General features: G+C 42.3%; 1 protein-coding gene across 1 annotated transcript in view; it reads left to right on the forward strand.

Moving 5' to 3' along the window:
* The first annotated feature begins 509 nt into the window (after positions 1-509).
* The window catches only part of sema3aa (sema domain, immunoglobulin domain (Ig), short basic domain, secreted, (semaphorin) 3Aa), a 34674-nt gene continuing 15484 nt past the window's right edge, over positions 510-19699 (forward strand). Inside the window, exons 1-4 of the mRNA XM_080887076.1 lie at positions 510-1189; positions 12716-12876; positions 14252-14314; positions 18854-18973. Coding sequence (XP_080743202.1) covers positions 1084-1189; positions 12716-12876; positions 14252-14314; positions 18854-18973 — 450 coding nt within the window. The 5' untranslated portion in view covers positions 510-1083. The remainder of the gene's footprint in view (positions 1190-12715; positions 12877-14251; positions 14315-18853; positions 18974-19699) is intronic.

Here is a 19699-nt window from a genome sequence, read left to right on the forward strand (position 1 = left end):
CATAAACACGTAGACAATAATGTATTTCATGTCTAAGACCTTTATGTAAAGTATTCTTTTAAAAAAAAAATTTTAATTAATAAGTAAATTAATGTATTCATTTAAAAAAATGTCGGCTCTGTCAGTTGTATTTATTTGGAGTTTTTAAATTAAAGTCAAGCTGTTTTGTGTGCAAGTATTTACTCTCCTTGTTAATCGTTACAACCTGAGATCAAGCTGTGAGTTACTGTACGTGGCCAGAGAGAAAGACTGGGTGAAAAACTGAAAGCGTATGAGTTTTAAAATAAGTCGTTAGAATAGCATTAGAGAGGAACTGATGACGAATGATAAAACAAAAGGAAAAAAACAGGAAATGGGGAGGGATGACTGGAAACTATAAAAACCTAACCATTCACAATAGTTCTATCCACTACACTGGCTTCATCATTTCTTTCAAGTCATAGCGCCCTCCTCTCTCTCTCTCTCCTCTCTCTCCCTGTCGCTCTCTTTCTCGCCGCTCTCCTTCCCCTCCCCTCCCCTCCCCTTCTGTGGATGGTGTAGCTCTCTCTCTCTTTCTCTCTCTCTCTCTCTCGCAGTCTGGTGGAGCTGCACACAAGGATTAGAGGGTTGCTGTGAGTGTCTGCTCAAAGAGAAGAAGGCAGAAAGAGATATCTATTTTTTTTTTAATCTCTAGGACAGGATAGCCTTACTGTTGTGGATAAGTGTTCTGATTTACCTTTGCACAGCATCTACCTCTCCTCTAAATCGCACCAAGCTGAAGCGCTGCTGCGCCTTCACCTGGGGGAGGACAGATCACCCCGGGGGACTATCTTGCCTGGACCTCCACACGGGGAGCCATGTGAGCAGCACCCCACCACCACTACCGACTTCACACTACAGAAGTCCCCCTCCACAGTCTGCACTCTGAGCTGGGGAGCGCAACCAGGATTTTTCACCCCTCTCCCTGGAATCTCTACTTTCAGGGCTTGAGTGTAGGGACTCTCCAAGCTTGGTGTACCCCAGTGGAAGGCACTCTTCTCAGGGCACTGGTCGGGCTGTGAGTGCCCCCCTGGTCTGGAGGCCAGCCAGCAGCACTCCAGCACCATGGAATACCTTCTTGGGATTGTAGTGCTGCTGTGTGGGGCGGTGCAGCCGGGAAGAGGAGTTAATCCAAAGCACAACGTACCCAGACTAAAGCTGTCATACAAGGGTAAGCCCATTCTCCATTCTCCCCTGGCTCCAGGTTATATAGGCTCACCGTAGTAGCTGGCGCTTTTAGCCAACACTAGCCTGTCCAGTTTATTTTTCTTGCCCATGGGTTCTCTTTTATGCTTTGCTTTTCATCTACTCTTCCTCATGTTGAGTATGGCTTTTTCCTCCTCTATTTCTGTGGATCTATTTCTGCCTCTGTGTCTGTCTCATTCACTCTTTCTCCCTCTTGGTCAGCATACATGATCTGACTCTCTCCTTAACCTACTGTCTTCCTCACTCCCATTAACTCACCCCTTCTTTCTGGCCAGTTCTGTCTGTCACTATCCCACTTACAAATAGTCAAATTGGTTCCATATGCTGCGAACGGCTCTTGCCTGAAGTTAAATGTATATATTGGCCCCTGTACCAATTTTCCCTTGTGCTGTCCCCTTGTGCTAGTACTGTACAGCCCTGTTAAGTGCTCTGCACGGGCAGTAGAGCCTCTGTTTTAATGGCTTCTGTCCCAAAAACTCCTGAAAAAAAGGAGGAGATCTGCTTTGGTTGTGACACAGAGCCCCTCTTTATGGGGCCAGGTAGATTTCTCTACTTCACATTACTGTATCCTGTACGGATCCAACAGTTGGAGTGTGTGTGTGTGTGTGTGTGTGTGTGTATTAAATCACCTTTTGCACTAGAGCATACATTAATGGTAAAAGAGACATTTATTAGTTTTCTCCTTTTGTTCATCTTCCTTTTTTTGTTTGTTTTACATCGTGCACGTGTAAGTTTTTGACGTATATAGCAAACATGTTATTCTCTCTCCTTGTGTGTTATTTTGAGGGGAGACTGCGGAGCGCCGGTTCTTCCTCTCCTCCTCCCTCTTTCTCTCTCTCTCTTTCTGTGTCTCGTCTCCTCTCTCACACCCTACACTAAATCAGGCTCTTTGTAATAGCAGACTTTTCATCGCAGCTAGAAATAACTGGCAACATTTTTGGCATTTTTTTTTTCTTTTGCTTTTTAATGTCAGTGAGGGAAGGCTATTGTGGTTCTTTGTCCTAAAACATGACCGAAAGTATATGCCTGGGAGTGTGGTCTCTCAATTCTTTATTTTCGTCCCGTTTCCCTCGTAAGACGTGCCCTCTGAAAATTTACGAACAGGCTGATTTGCCGTCGGGTTGCAGCCGAAAACACGAGCGTGCGGTTGAAAAGTACGCGACTGTCACCCAGAGCTTTTGCTCCTCACATGATTTCAGTCCAAGTTGAGGGAAAATCACATTTCGGGCTTGAGGAGGGTGAATATGATGTTTGTCACAAATTCATTCTCTATCTTTAGACAAAACCTTTACTATAACTTATGTTTAGAGGCCTGCCGTATGACATGCACGTTGTAATTTGGGAGTAGTATATTTTCATTTATCACCCTTTCAACTTCCAAATGTGTATGATTGTATGTGTTTTGAATCCAAAATAAAATCTGTGTGAAATAGTATTTAAAATTCTAAAAAAGAAAAATAAAGCCATCATCATACGGGAATTCAAAGGGTGATGACATGCATTTTCCACATGAGCTGAATAAATCTGGAAAGCATCATTCTTGAACTCACCTGCTGCAAGTCATGTATCCCCTGGGCTCCATCTCTTCAGTTCACACGAAGCCAAGCCTCTAGGCATGATGAGACGATGTCATCCCTTCTTTACCCAGCCATCTGTTTAAAGAATGTGAATATAGTTCCCTCCTGCCCCCTTTTTGTGATCCTCTTCACTGTTCAGTCTGACAAGTGAACATGTTTCTGACAACAGCACTAGACAAGAGATATGTCATCAACCATCAAAGTCTGTATTGACTGACTGTGTGAGTGATGGACGAGTGAGAGCAGGTCTGCTCGGGAAGCCTGTCACGCTAGACGTACTTTTATGGATTTCTTTCTTTTTTCTTTGTTGCGCTAAAAGTGCATCAAAGCTTTGTTGTTTATGTATGTGTGCGAATGTTCTTGCCACATCTTGGTGTGAGAACTCAACACCCTCTCTTGTGATTTCCTCCCCTTAGACTGTAAGTGGTGTCTCTGCATGCGAGTGTGTGTGTGTGGCGCAAATGTGTCAGGTCTTGCGTGTCCCCATATAATTAGACACCTGGTTGTGTGCATGTGCATGTGCCCGCGCGCATATGCATGAGCTCACAGATAAGTTTCTTTTATTGTGCCGTTGCATCAGTGTTTCTATAATTATGCGTGATTGCATTCTGCTGTTGGCTTGCGCCGTTGTGCATGTCACAGCGCGAGCGGGCGTGGGGTGTAAAGGCATGAGAGCGTATCGTGCGCCGCTCTCTTTGTGTGTCACCGCTCGCCAGCATCTGCGCCTGTGTCTCGGGCCCACAGGTGTTTGATGGCTCTCTTGATGTCTGTCAGGAGACAATTCGCAGTTCACACCCACATTGTGACGGATGGAGGGAGGAAAGGGAGGACGCTGGTAGAAATGGTGGAGGAGATGAGATTCGCGTTTAATGAAGGAAGAGCTGGCAGGCGTACAGTTGATGACGCAAAAGGATGGGAGGCCGGGCTTCGAGTGAGGTGTCGCTCATCCCTTCTCCCCATGCAAATCCAGCTTCGTAATTAAGTCAAATAAACAGCAAGGAGGAAAGCTCCCGGGAAGGACACTCGGGCAAGCACCGAGCAAAAAGTCCAGCACGAGAGCCGAGAGTGAAGGAGAGACTCCCAGGCATAGGACGGCCACAAGAACTAGCAAGGTTTGTTATTTGTGGCAGTCATATAAACACAGAGCATGTGAGCAGGGGCCCATGAAATCATTCTCAAATGAGCACTGATGACACGCCTCCAGGGGCCGATAGTCACACAAGACGGAGCGATTTTCTTCTTCTGGAAAGGACGGGCGGAAGATTGCAGAGTGAGCAGTTTGTGACGGAGAGCGACTGAGAAATGGGAGACAGGTAGATAAAATGACCTCTCATGGGACGGCTGGCAGGGCAAGCATGGAGTAAATGATTTCCCTGTGGGGTCAGTTAGACGTTCAGCAAAAAAGGGATCGTGCTCTGCGGGGACGGGACGCTGATCAAAAGAGTTAATGATTTTCTCGTCTCCTTGAGACTGAAATAGCGCTTACTTACGTCGCCTTGAAGTAGTAACACAAGCAAGGAAGGCGTAAGGTGAAACTCAAGTCCAAGTTCAAATGATCTTGCTTAAATTTGTGGCACGTGTTGATACCATCTCATCACAGTTCTGCTTGCGTGAAGAAGAATTTAACGCTGTGTGTGTAATGTTTTAAAGCAAAAGGCCGACTTGTTACTCAAAGTGAGTCATTACCACCTTGAGTTTTTGAGCAACACATGTGGAAATCATCACTTTAGAGTGAACTGCGACTGCTCCACAGTCCTGTTGCACCACTGCAATACGTCATGCATGCGAATTACAAGGAGAAAACACGGGTACACTCCCATGGATCAATGCATACCTGCACACACATTCCTGAACAATCGATGTACAGCACTCTCCCTTACTGTGCCATCAGGAGGAAGACTGACCCCTAAAGGTCATCTGAGGTGCATGCAGCATGAGGGGCCTTTCTGTGAAACTCCCACCAAGACCCAGTGTGTCGGTCTTATAATGAAATGAAAAGCGAGACTTAAAAACTTTAAAATGTCCCATCAAACAACCTGATAAATACTTTCAGTGTGTTTGATTATGGAGCCTAGGTATGACCTCTCAGCGCCGTCGCAGACGCCCCACGCTGGCTCGATGGGTGGAGCTGATGAGGAGCCGGGGAATCTGGAGTTGGCTCACAACCCTTCAAAATAGACACTTGGTGTGGAACCGCACTCGACGCAGTCAGTCTGGACTCAGCCCCCATAATAAGCCTGTCTGTGCGTCCATGTGTGCTTGTGTGTGGGCGTGCCTGCTCGCCTGTGAAAATATGTGCCTGTTTGTATGTTTGCGGGTGTTTGCATGTGCGTTGGGTTCGTCACTGTGTGTTTTTTCTATTTATTCTTTGATATGTGAATGAGCATCTGGGTGTCTCGCTCTCAGCTTCTCTCTGCTGTATCTGTCCGTTCTTGCGGGCTGGGGCTGACAGAGCGGATGTAGATAATTATAAGGTGTTCGTACAACGCGGCAACTTTGGAGATGCCTGCCTTCGTCTCTCTCTTTCTCTCTTTTTCATCGTCCTTTTCTCCCTAACCCTCCTCCCTCTCCTGCGGCTCAGTCGCTTCAGTTGAGGAACCACAACACCGCAGACCTTAAGTACAATCTTCAAGCAAGCTCTGTGTGTGTGTTTATAATTTTTTTTTTTATGTTCGTCTCCTTTTCCCGTCTCTTTGATTGCAGCTCACTTGATACATATCTTTTGGCTATCCTTCTTTTCAACTCTTTTTGGACACACACACACCCACACACACTGAACTGCCCTCATCTTTTCTCCCACACAGCCACATTCCAATAGTATAAACCAATGTTTTGCACTGGTTTGGTTTTCAACTATGCCCCTGTGTTACATCGGAATATATTACTTTTCCTTCCCCTGACTCACAAACCTGACCACAGAGTTTGGTGAGCTCCCACCACCCCGAGTCCACAAGTTTAAAGATGGCAGAATGAATTTGTGCATATGTGTGTATTTATGTGACACTCATTGCCCCACAGATACCCAGCTCCACTTGGGAAACAAAAACAAAAATCCATTCATCAAATCCATGAAAAAAAAGCAAATCTGTTTTCACTGAGCTTTTATACCGCACCAGCTGATCTCATGCTGTGGCATATAAGAATATAATGCAGGAGGAAGACAGTAGAACCCTTTGTGTAATTTGCAACTTCTATGAGCATCCGTTGCATGTGTCTTCTTCCCATCGCTTCCATTTTTAATCAGCTATTTTCTTTTTTAAATTGTCATAATAAAATAATCTGCATGTGCACTCAAATGTCACAATAGAAGGGAGCGTCAGCGCAGTTGGTGTTTGCCGGGAGATGAATATGTGTGCGCACTGCAATTGTGTATGTTCGCTGTGCATTTTTTGTGCCTGCGCGCGCATAAACACAGTACGGGCATGCACGCGGGAAAAATATCCCGTGTCTTTGCATCTGTGTTTGGGATGTAGGCTTAGGTTACAGCATGGTGCAGATTGCTGAACCGTGGGTATGAATGGGTCCCGCCACCTGCTAAGGCTTGTCAGTCAGATGGAGAAAGGGTGCACCGTTCAATCTGAGCAGAGTCGCGTTACAAATGAGGGGGACATCTCTGCAGAAAGACAGACCGAGGGACCGACAACAGACGAATAAAAGGGGAGCGGCTAACAAGAAAATGTTAAGAGAAAGTAGAGTGTGTAATGATTTTTTGCACAGGCTGATATTACTAAGCATTAGTGGCTATTTATAAAAATTATAGACACTGTTAACGATTTTAATCTGACTCTACCAATTTTAGTGTTATACTGTCAAAATCAGAGGTCAACTTGAAATAACAGCGCCTTAAAAATCACTTTAATTTAAGACTCAATTTAATGTGAGGTCATTTTTTCCCCGTTTCCTCAGACTTGCTGTTTTATTCCTGTCATAAATAACAGGAACAGCATAAGACATAATGAGGAGGGGTTGAAAACATATTGCTTCATTATGACAATATTAGTCTTGACAGTTTAAATTGCTGTCATTATCATTTTCCAGTGGAACTGCCTTTAACAAAGTGCACACAGCAATAATTCTTTTTTTTTGTTTTTGACATGAAACCTAATTTGTTTGCACAACCCCCCCCCCCCCCCCCCCCCCCCAAAAAAAAAAAAAAATGCTGCACAGAGCTGAAATGTGCATCCTCGCCCGTGGATTTGTGTCGCATCAGTGTGTTTGCTGTCACTTTCAGATTCCTGGCCCTGCCTCATTAATTTGTAATAAAATGGCAGAGCTGACATTCAGCTACACTGTACAGCTGACAGGCTGCACTAACAGGCAGTGGCTCCAGACATGACCACCATAACCACAGCCTGGTTCCTCTCAAAGTCCATCCATCAAACTGCCTGGTGATAGCACCAGTGGCTTTGCAAGAGGAGCGATTTTTTTTCTTTTTTTCTTTGAGTCTACGCGTACGTGTGCTTGGATAGACACGACCATTTCTGCCAGTTTGTTCATACTCCGAGAAGTTTGGATGGCTGACTGCTTACGTACAAAAGTCAGTGTTTAGATTCCCTTGTGTGTCTGTGTTTTCCTTAAAAGTAATAAGAACCAGGGCAGGCCTCATTATACCGTGAACATTTAGTGGTGTGTGAGTGCGGTAGGCACGGCCAGGCCTCGAGCCGTCTGTGGTCGTAGCCCTGGTCTGTGGTCCAGCCGTCCAATGACAGGAGGAGACACACGCTAATGAAACGGTTCCATATTTGACCGCTTTTTTTGTACGCAAGCTTTTTACGGGTTTCTGCCTCTGTTTTGTCATTATCCTTGATTTGAAGGAGGTTTCTGTCTGTTGCTCTTTCTCTCAGTCTCTCTGTTTTTTCCTCCCGTCAGATTTTCTAGTATACCGTCCTCTTGTATGCTGTATTCCTCCTCGCTCTGTCTTTTTCTCTCTCCCTCTCTCTCTCGAGGGAAAACAGGCATGGCATACGGTGACAAGGAAGTCTAGCATTTGGGTTGAAAAAGATGAATGAGCTGTGTGGTGAAATTCAACACATACTTAAACTATTCATATAGATTCGGTGCGGTTTGGGTTGTGGTCACGTTTTCCTTATTAGGGCCTCTGATGCATATTCTGTTTTCACATGCACTGAGTCATATTCACAGGACAGAATATGGTATTAAAATGTCCCATAAGATACGGTACTTGACTATGAGTTATGGCTGTGAGTCACTTTTGGTTAAAAAATAGAAAATTATTATTGAAACTGTGTAGAAATCAAAGGAAACTTGCTCATTCTTCCTGCAAAGCACCATCACTGTGGCTTCAAAAGCAAATTTGTGACATATTTAGAGTGGCTGTAGTAAATAGTCCATCAACACGGGCTTCATTCACACACAACCACACATACACACACACACGTGCTCCGTTCTTCTAGAGTAAAACACTCATGGGAGTTCCTCTTAATTGTAGAGTTCGGGGCACCGTGTGTAAGGAAGCACATTACCTGTCAGAGCTGTCACTCAGCTGCACCTGAATGAGAAATCCAACAGTCCAGGTTGTGTTATACAGACAGTCGCCATGGAAACCAACCCACACCTGCTACTGTGCTTAGAAAGAGAGCGAAAAGGGAGGGAGGAACACCGAGAGGGGAGGTGAACTTTTAAGGCATGTGTGGATATCCTTGAGCTTAGGATAATGTTTGAGCACTTTGTTAAGCAAAGCTCTCTGCAAATTTCCATGCGGCGGCTGTCTCCTCTTTTTCTGCCTCACACCTGCGTTTTGTGGCCGAGGCCATCACGAGAGAGGCAAAATGTACACTGCACCACACACAGAGAGAAAGGAAAGCATTCAAGAGCTGAGATGCCAAACCAAACCGCTGGAGATATTATAGTACTGTTCGCCTTTGCTTCTGCAAAGCTAAGCTTGATAAACACGTGCCATTTTTTCCCCCCGCGTGCATGTGAATGGAGTAGGTCTTTCGTAATACTTAGATTTACACACTCGTTGAATCCACAGAAACGGCACCTATGAGGTCTAAATCACACACCGTGCAAGAAAAAAGAGGATATAAACAAGACGTGGTCGAATAAAACGAGCATTCACTTGGACGTATGAACAAGGGGGGAAAAAAGACTTTAAAAAAGAGCGACATTGTTTTAGTGGAATATTATCCATCTGTTGATTCCCAGTCAAGTGTTTTCCTCTGTCGGGCTTTTATGTTTCGTGTCACTCGCACAGCACACACATCCTCACATACACGCATTCAGATAAACATAATTTAATGCCTCGTCGCCTTTCTTTCATGTGGTTTCATTATTCTGCTATTGCGTGGCATGTAGGCGTCTAAAACGCCTGGCTGTTTGGAGAATGGGGGAGTGAAGAGTACTCCATAGACAATTGCACTTGAATTTTGAATGTAGCTTTTTTTCCCCTCTAGCTTTTTAAGACAAGAGCCAGGTTATTTTCCATAATGGAGTATGACGGTGAGCAAATGGTAATTTATTTGAATGAATTGCTTGTATTTGCCTGTTTCAAGCTGCGTCCTTGAATATTTGTTTGCAGTTATTGAATATGAAAACAAAGACGTATAACGGCTGTCGAGTAGCCTACACGTGTCATAATGTAGATCAGCATATATGGCCATTCACTCTTGTGTTAATGTCAAAGGGAAAAGAATACACTGATGGCACGGAATTTCCGGTGTGGTTGCATATTTGCATCTGCGTGTGTAGGTGTGCCTTTGGCATATTTGTCTGAAGCCGTCCGCATCGGCCGTTGTGCCTTTTACAAAAGGAAACTGCGAGAGAAAGACAGCAGACAGAGGATGTGTGTAACAAGAGACAGTGAGGAACAGACACAGAGTTGTGTGTGTGCATGTGTGAAATGTATAAGCATGCACCAGTATGTGTTCAAACGTCTCCGTGTTCAATGGCTAGTGTAAGCAGACGAGGGGGCATGTGGCTTTGTATGAACACATACGTGAGCAAGAGTGTGTTTCTGTGTGTGTGTCTGTGTGTGTGTGTCGGGGGTCCGGGCAAGGGAAGAGCGCTGGAGGTGGAAGCTGCTGAGTGCGCTCACTGTTCCACGAGTTCGTGCTGCATAAGCACAAATTCTGATTGGATTACAACTTGGACTATGTGCATGTGTGTGTATATATATATGTATATACATGTGTGTGAGTGTGTGTGTGTTTGTGTTCAGAGAGAACTAATGTGGTGTATACATTTAGGTCAATATCTGCATGTAAGTTCAAGGGTGTGGCAGGCATTTTAAAAACTAGAGCGCCGTGAATTCATGTCAGACCTGCTTTTCTTTTGTGTGTGTGTGTGTGTGTGTGTGTGTGTGTGTGTGTGTGTGTGTGTGTGTGTGTGTGTGTGTGTGTGTTCGTTCTATATGTCCGCTGACTGTGTGAGCGTTTGCTTGGTTACTATATTTTGTATGAGCTGTGCCTTGTGCTCTCTATCTTTGCTTGTTCCCTTTTCCAAACGAGTGTGTCTGTGTTTAGGTTGGAGGTCCTTAGGTGCTTACGCCCCAGTTCCTCCGATTTTCCAAACCGCAGTAGATCCTGGCCCCAGATAAAGGCTCTCTGTGTGTTTTTGTGCGCACAGGCCACCTTGTCTTTGTCAGAGATTACCACGTGTTGAAATATGTGTGCAGTGATTTTTTTTTTTGATTTTTTTGGCCCATTTGGAGGAAACTTTTCATGAAGGATCTCAGATACTGACAACTGGACCGCAATTCGAACTCAACTCATATTCACACGATGATGAAACTGAAATGTGTCCTCTGGTTTGTTATTTTGCTGTTTTTGAAATCGTCCAGTCTTCCTCTCTTCCTTTGTTTTTCATCTTCTATTTTTTTTTTTTTCCATTTCATTCTCATTTTTTATGCCCAGCTTGGCTTTCTGCCACGTCCATCACTTTTTCCGTTACGCCATAGCGAAAACAAGAGAAGACCTCTTCTGGCGTCCTGTCGGCTGGAAACAGCATTTCCTGACTTCCCTTCTCAAACTCATTTCCTGACCCTGCTATGTCATGTCTTATTGGTAAACTGAAAAAAGTGGGTCCCGACTGGTTAGCATATGATAACAAAATGTTTATGAAAATTGCTCTTAAGTTAAACCATGACTTCCTTGAGCACTGTGGATTTATTTTCCCGTGGCAGCCGAGTGTGTGCAAATGTGAATGCCAGCATGTCAGTGTGCAGGGAATGGCCCGCGTAGGAAAAGATACCTACACGCACTGAAACCCCCACACATGCGCTCAACCCATGTGTGGTACAGTACAAAATTTCACACAAATTCACTCCCACTCCCCTCCAGGTTCCTTAACCTCAAAGGTAGCCTCAAACAGAAATCCAACTGACACAGATGAGCTGCGAGCGTCTTTATTAGGTGATGACCGCTCCTTCTCACAGCCCTCATCCACCCGGCTAGCCCTCGATCCACAGAGCTGGTTGACACACCACTTCCTCCGTATCCCCTTTCCATCAATCCACTTTTTATGTGGACACAGATGTCTAAGATCTTACACATTGTGAGCGGGCACAGATGGCTCCTATAGCAGCCCGTCAATCAGAGCTTTGTCGGGAGAGCACGGAGATCACAATCCACTGGACTGTATACTCTTGTGCGTGTTTCCAGATAGATGGATAGATAGATAGTTATTGGAGCAGTATACAGTGAAAAGCGAAAATGATGGTTGACATATTGGATATTCATTTTTGTTGCCATGTAATGATGTTACAGAGTTTTATTCACAATGATAATTAAATATAATTTAATGGGTTTGGTCAACGTATTCTCTCCACAACAGAAATATGTAATAAATAAAAACATCACATGAATGGCCGTACTAAAGTGTTTTTATACACAGTAAAGGATTTTCTTTCATATTTAATTAGGACTGCAAACAACAATCTTTTGATACATATTTTCTTTCTTATTCTTGTGATAATTATTATATTATTATAATTTAGTTCACGTACTAAGCAGTTAATCTAATATCCATGTCAGGTCATGTCATGCTGTAGATTTTTTTTTTTTTTTTTTATGAAATTCCCTTTTGACTTTGCATAATTGAAAAAATTGGTTTTCTTGGTTGTTTCGGGCAAGTAGGTTCACGAGCATAAACGATTAGATAATCCGGGGTGGGAGTGCTGTTCTTTGTTAATATAATACTGTTGCTCTTGTGATAGCTGACCCTGCAGAGTCTTTGCTGATTAAACTTTAACTGACTGGCTAGACTTCAGCCAATATGCCAGGTCTTTGGTTTTCATTCAGGTTGACCACATATTATAAGTTTATGCATGATAGCTTCGCACACATGTGCTGTAGTATACGTCCAGCCGCAAACTCGTTTATGTAACATAGTAACCCGTTTAAAGATACATGGACACCTCCGCACATACTTGCTTACACAAAGTGTCTCCCCTGGCCTTTACTCCATATGAATTATTCAGCCAATCACACGGCTGAGCAGTCTGAACCGCGTCCCTGATTGGGACATGCTGTGTTCACTTAAAATGTCTCACGCTATACTTGACTGACAAGTGTCCGTGCCAGTGTTTGTGTGGAAACACAATTAAGGAAACATGAAATCTCCTTAATATCCTACAACATTATCATAGATAGGGAAGAACTCTTTGTTTGTTCTTTTTTTTCCTGCCATTGAAACTTGGCTTTGATTAAAAAGCATTCACTGGTACCGATATGAATAATTGTGATTTCATGCAATATTTAATCCAAAAGATACCGTGTGTTGCAAATGCATTTTTTACACTAGTCTTTTGTGGTTACTCCAAACTTGGTGGAAGTGCGTTGGATAAATATAGACTTGTTTTTGTCATTTAAAAAAGCTTTTCTTCTGTCGTATAGCCTTTTATTCACCCTTTCTGTGCATCTAAGAATCACCGTGTTTTTCTTTTTTCCTTCCAGAGATGTTAGAGTCTAGTAACCTCATCACCTTCAATGGCTTGGCAAACAGCTCGAGCTACGACAGTTTCCTATTGGACGAGGAGCGAGGGAGACTGCTGGTTGGAGCTGAGGACCACATTTTCTCATTTGATCTCGTTAATATCAACAGGGACAACAAACAGGTAAAACTCTCGTTTCAGGTTTGTCTAAAAGTCGTCTCTCTCTTTCCATCTTTCCCTGCCTGCTGCTCCCTCTGGAGTCCATTACTCCATCACTTTCTCCCCTCCCCTCATCCCTCCCACTGTCTGTCTCGGTCCAGACGAGGCTGTCCATAATTCCATTACTCCACCTGGACTAGGTTAACAGTCTCTTTTATCTGATTCGGGCTTCTATCACAGACACACAAGACTGACACAGACTTGCCTGCAGGCTGCAGAGAGCTGAAAAAGGGAATGAAAGTGCTGAAAAATACATAGTCAATGCGGAAAGGGGAAAGTGCGTCTTTTAAATCTTTTTCCCTTGGCTCAGATGTGTATTTTCTCCCCCCGCCTTTCCTTTTCGTTCTTTTGTTCTAATCTTCGCATCATTACGAGATAAAGGCCAAAAAAGCAGTGATTAAGCAAATCTAATGTAATTATCCTAAAAAATGTGCAATGCAGAATCCCATGAGGGGAACAGTCAGCTGATCTAGAGAGGAGATAAATCTAGGAATAGAGTGAGCAGTGCGTGTGTCTATTGTAAGCACATAACAGTGTGGATATGTGTACGTGCATACATTTGGACATGGAGATATGCATACATTTCCATTGTCTGCAGACATCTGTGTGGCCAGGAGCAAAAAGTTCAGCTCTGTCGCACCCATTTTTGCGGTATAATTAAGTATAATCTTTCCCGTACTTATTACAGCTCACACATGCATGCTCATACACTTCATATGCCCCATGTGTGTTTAATTCATGTGACACCAGAGGCCACAGATGGATGACAATGAGACCTATCTCTTCCAAAGCAAAGTAGCAAAACCCTGGTTTCTTTTCATATTTGAAGTGAAAAGTACAACCTTATGGCGAGGATTTCAAGCGTAGACACGCTGTAATTTAAACCAGAACCCCTGTTTAGACTGTATAAAATGCCTGTATTGACACAGCAAATGTCAGAGAGGGCAATAAAACGTATATTAGTCAATTTCAATAAAACATCAGATTTTTTTTATTTTTTTCATTTTCATGTCTGTCAATGAAACTCTTCTTTACTTCCCTTTAATGCAGTCAATCTTGCGCTGTTCTACAATCCTTATATTTATTATATGTGCACATATGTTTCTGATAGAATTGCCAAAGATATGGAGCGAAATAAAGAACTGGGTAATCCAGGAAATATCTTTCTTAATCATGTCCTGGAATTACACGAGGCTTGCTTCTTTCCTCTGATTCACTCTATCGACTCACTGCCTTCCAGTTTAGTGTTTCATGAAATGACTTTTAAATGTTCCTCTCAACCTCCAGCATGATATGACTTTGCTTTTCTTCTTCTTTTTTTTTTTGTTCATTTGCACAGATTGCGTGGCCCGCCACCCCCTCTAAGAGGGATGAATGCAAGTGGGCAGGGAAAGACCTAGGGGTAAGTCCACATTTATAACAGCGTCATGATTAGAGCTGTTCCGTGTAATGTTTGCTTTTTGTCACGGAAATGACATGTCTGCTCTGTCTTCAAATTTCCCTTTTTTGTTTTTTTTAACATCCTAATAACAATATAAGACAGAAATAATTTCAGGGACCAGCAGCCGTTAAAGAAACACTAGCACGAAGAGGTATTAAATTAGCTCAGATAAAAGTCGTGGTGCAGCACTCGTGTTCCATTTCACCTCTGGCACGCTGTACTCTCTATAGGCTGTCCCACAATGACACCTACATCTAAACACACTGTACAGCAGATGTTCAGTCACACGATAGTGTACACAGCGTGTCGGGGGCACAAGGACAATGAGCTTATTTGCTTCTGCGATGTACAGTTTAATTTTGGGAGCATGTTTATCTATGTGCCTCAGAGTGCGCGTTTGTGTGCATATTTATGTGGGAGTGTATTGTTTGAGTTCTCGTTATCTGACGCGATGTGTTAGCTCACATGTCGCAAGTTTGCTGAACGCACTCTATGCTGCTGACTTTGTAAGCACAATGGTGTTAGTGTGCTTTATTTGTATGTGTGTGTGTGTTTCTGTTTGGAAAGGCCCTGGCTGCATTGTATCTGATCCTAATTTCATAGCTGGATGAGTCTCGAATGCGGTGCTGCTGGGTTTTTTAGGATTATCAGGAATTGCGCAGTCTTTTTAAATCATAGTGGTTCCGCTGGGATCTAACTCACTAGCGACTTTTTGGGTTTCGCACAACCACGTAGGCAATACTTCACCTTCACTCCCTCGTGCAGTGGAAAGAGTGTGCTCTGGCAGCACAACATCACACAAAATGCAATGATGAGGTATTTGCCTGCTGTGAAAATGTTTACCCTTGAAAATGAGGCGGTGAGAGCAGAGACAGAGTACAGCATGGAGAGGCCTTGATTAGGACATTACTAAAGCATTCAGAGCTCCCATAGTGATGCATTTCCCCAAACCACAGTTTACAGCGGCAGAACAAATGTAACAGCTGCCCCCTAAAAAATGCCTGATGGCTGTATCACTATCCGTGGTAGAATGGCTGTGTAACATGGTCCAAGTTGTTGCATTTGATTCACCGAACAAAGCGTTCAGAGTGTGGATTTACGATTTCGTAGAAGTGCCTGATGTCATTTCGGATTTGCTGTCCAGCTATTGTAGACATTAATGGGAAAATAATACTCTCGAGTTATCCCACATTTCCAGTGCATTTTCTTTATTGAACTAGAGAACTCAGCATTATCTCAAAATTCATTCAAGTCATTTAAATGTTTACAAATCTGTCCACCTATTTTCCCCATGGGAGGTCAGCATTAACAACCAATCCAACGAGAGCCATTAATATCATCCGGTAATGACTCATTTATCCTCTGCGGGTGTTGCGGTTTTCACATAATGACATGGTTTGTGATCAGGGAAGTCATTTTTCTCCACAGAATAAGAAAGAGCCGCAATTTTGAGTGACCATAACGACCGTCTCTCAGTGTTTAGGTGTGACCTACCTACCACATAGCTAATGATTCTAGCTGAGACAGCCGTGTAAAATCCCAAACAGAGCTGACCCTGGAGGGGATTATAGAAGCTGATGAAATGTATATAACGAGGGCCGTGAGAATGATGTGGGGGGACATGCGCGCTCGCTGTTCAGCAGTACACAGAGGGAAAAACCATTAGACCCACAGACACACAAAAACTTGCAGGGTTAAGGTCAGTCACAGGGCTTCAAGTTAAGTTAATGATAACACACATAGTTAAAAGGTGTTTAAATACATGGAAAACCCCAGTCTGTTAGCATGTCACAGATTTTATATTAAGAGAACAGTTAGACTTAAAGGAGATAGAGTTATTTGCTTTCTTCCAAAAGTTAGACAAGAATATTGATATTACAGTCTGTAAGATAAATTTTAAGATGCTGTAACAGCAAACAGACAGGAAGCAGGAAATTAACCAGTCTGCCCATTTCAACAGGTAACAAAATCTGCCTGCCAACACCTCTAACACTCACTGATTAACATCGATCTAGTTTGTTCAATCAATGAAATATAAGTGGAAAGGACTTAATGGAGTCTCCACCACAGACGGATAGATGCACAGTACTGCGCAAAAGTGTTGGTACACCCCTTGTTTTTTTTTATTTTTTATTGGAAAATGTAAATAGGTGCAGAGATTTACTGAAACATCTATAAATATACATTATATATACAGTATTATAGGGTAAAGCTGAGTTTTTACAATTCTAATGAGCTTGAAAATCAATATTTGATATGACCAAAGCTTAAACTCTCCTGAGCCTTGATTTAACTTGGTTGCACACACGGGCATGGATAACTGGAGATACAACAGCCCAGACATTCCCGTTATAGTTCTTTGAAGTCCACTCGAAGTCCGCGGCCTGGGGCACATGCATAGTTAAGGCATTGAATTAATTCATCAACTATGCATGTGCCCCAAGGACGGCGAGACCACATGCTCACAAAACACAGGCAGGCAAGTGGAGTCCAGTGGACTTGTGGATACAAGTTTTTTTTACACTTTTTACAATACAAACAAATGCATGGACAAGCTCATTTTTTTAACCTTCAAACAGACCTCCAGCTAACAACCTTGCTAAGCTATTTAACTCTCGGGCACAAAGATATGTGAGTGGTATTCATGCCTTTAAAAACAAAAAGTCAGTGGTTTTCCCAAAATGTCAAACTTTCTCTTCGTGCAGGTTACTGCTGAGGAGAAATAGTTAGAGCTAAAACAACAGTTTTTACCTTTTAGAATAATTACAGAAAATTCTGCTTTTTTTTGAGGGGGGGGGGGGAGGCGGCTTTGCAGTGAGTGATCCCAGAGTTTATTTTGAGCAGCACTGGAAAATGTCAGCATCCATTTACGGCTCATATAAGAGACACCATCAAATCATCAAAGCGAAATGTCTGCGAGCTTGAAAAGACTGAACAGATACATGTGTTTTAGGGAGGGAAGAAGAAGGATAATTTGGCTGCCTGTGTGACGAGGGCTGTATTTGCAAATCCCTGAGCAAATGTGTACTTATTTGTTAGGTAGATATCCAGCATGTATTTATAATTAGGCAAACCCCAGCCTAATCTCTTAAACACATGTGGCCAAATCAGCTCCTCAAGGCTGCTAATAGGCCTCCTACATTAACCAATCCCGTTGATTAGCACTCTAATAAACAGTCTCACACCACTGGGACTTTCAACACGCACTGCAGCGCCAACCCAAATATCCTCAGTAAATTCAAACATATGGGTCGTTAAAGATCTGTGGTAGATTTGCCTGATTTTCCTTACAGGTGGGATTTCCTTAAAAGAGACTCAATTTCACACACCAACTGGAAAGTCCCTGTTTAAAATTAAATTCCAGCAAATCTTTGCTATATTATATTCTGCTTTCTATTAGTCTCTATTTTCAGTTTTTCTCTAATAAAAACGTCAAGTTTATTTTCACAAAGCATACCAGTTAATTTAAACTTTATGATATGAAGGTGGCAATTGGCAGAATGAGGTTACTGTTAACATATTGGATCTTTCATGAAGACCAAAGGTCACAAAGTTGCATGTGGCTGTATAATATCCTACCCTGGTAACATTACAGCATAAACAAAGATAGGTATCACATTAACAAAAATGTATTCAAAACAGTTTTCCAGCCTTATATCTCACGGTATCCTGTAAGCCACAGCCTTATAGCCAAAAACTTCACATTTCTGGCCAAAATTTAGGTCTGTTTTATGCTAGTTTTTATGATTGTTTAACTTTATTGTCATGTGAAATGTGGTGTAAAACTTTATGCATGCTGTACAAAACTCCACCAGCCTGTAACAAAATTTAACCTTATGCCTGCAGCATAACTGCAGCATATTATAACCTTAGGATATATAAAAGTTATAAATAATTCAGTCTTTTAAAGTAATAGTTTAGCCATGCAACAGTAACTATAAAGTTATGCACTTCACACATATTGACATATAAACATATTAATATGAAGACGAATTATTATAGTCAAGCGATCTTCATGCATGCTGTAAATATAATATTCATATAATAAAAATATATTCTCAGTAATTGCAAGTTTAAAAAGTATTTTTATTATATTTAGGATTTGTGAAAAATTGTTTGCTTGCCACACTCCAGTCTCCAAAATAAAGAAAGGTTCTTATTTTTTACTTTTTACGGTCATAAAAATGCTTAAATTTCTAGCAAACTGCTATTAGAAGAAATGCAAATTTTACGTCATAATTTGGTAAAAAGTATTTGCATTAATATATAAAAAAAACAACTATTTACATTTGACGATTACCACTGAAACCTGTGTGAACTTCATCACTAGAACAAACTTTATATCACCAACACCAGCTTGTGTAAAATTGGATTATTCACTGGAAAATCATGTTTTTTTCCACAGATAAACACAGTTTTTTCATTTGAATATGCCTGATCCGTATTAAGTTATTATAATAGCGGAGGCTTTATGTTCCTGTGTCTCATTTCTTTTTTTAGAAGGAGTGTTCTAACTTCATCCGTGTCCTTCAACCATACAACCAGACCCATCTGTACATCTGTGGCACAGGAGCCTTCCACCCCATCTGCGCTTATCTGGAAATGGGCAAGAAGGCAGAGGTAATTCATTCGGGGCTTTTATTGTAACCAAATGTTTTGGGGTTTTAATCAGTTATATATATGCAAAGGGTCATTTAAATCTTAAACTGACCATTCATTAAGAAGGCATGAAATGTGACAACAGCGCTATAGTAAATTCATGTGAGAGAAAGTCTGAGTATTGTCTGAAGTACAGCCGTGTTCATTCTCTCTGACGATTATCTTCTCATCAGTGTTGTCTTTTGTGCGAAGCAGTGGAAAAAAGCGGTCACTACATGGTTCAATTACAGCTGTCGAATATTTAACAGCCTTCCATCCTGCATTAAAGTTTAATCAGTCATCTTGAGAAACTTCTACAGGTTAATCAATGTACTAGCATGGATCCTGCCGTCCAGCAGTAGGGAGGGGTAGACCATAGAGGCGTTCACTTCAGTTTAAAGTAGTGCTGACAGTCTGTAACTGATTGAATAAATTAAAAGCCACCAAAAACTCACTCGCTTTTCTTTAAAAGACTCAGAGGTCGTGTCTGTTTTTACTTAATTTTACTGCTTATATTCCCTTTTTTGGTGCATTTGGTAACCAAGGGCAGCAGTGTAATAAAACATTTCTTGTTTCTCCTGTGTGGAGGAAGTGTTTTTTTGCATCCCACTCCCCCAAAGTAGCGCGCTATAATGAGAATGTATGGTAACTTGAAACACGTGCTATAAATGTACCTTTAACCATGCTCGTTGTGGCTTTCACTGCCCT

This window comes from Rhamphochromis sp. 'chilingali' (genome assembly GCF_963969265.1).
Source record: "Rhamphochromis sp. 'chilingali' genome assembly, chromosome: 7".
Lineage (NCBI taxonomy): Eukaryota > Metazoa > Chordata > Actinopteri > Cichliformes > Cichlidae > Rhamphochromis > Rhamphochromis sp. 'chilingali'.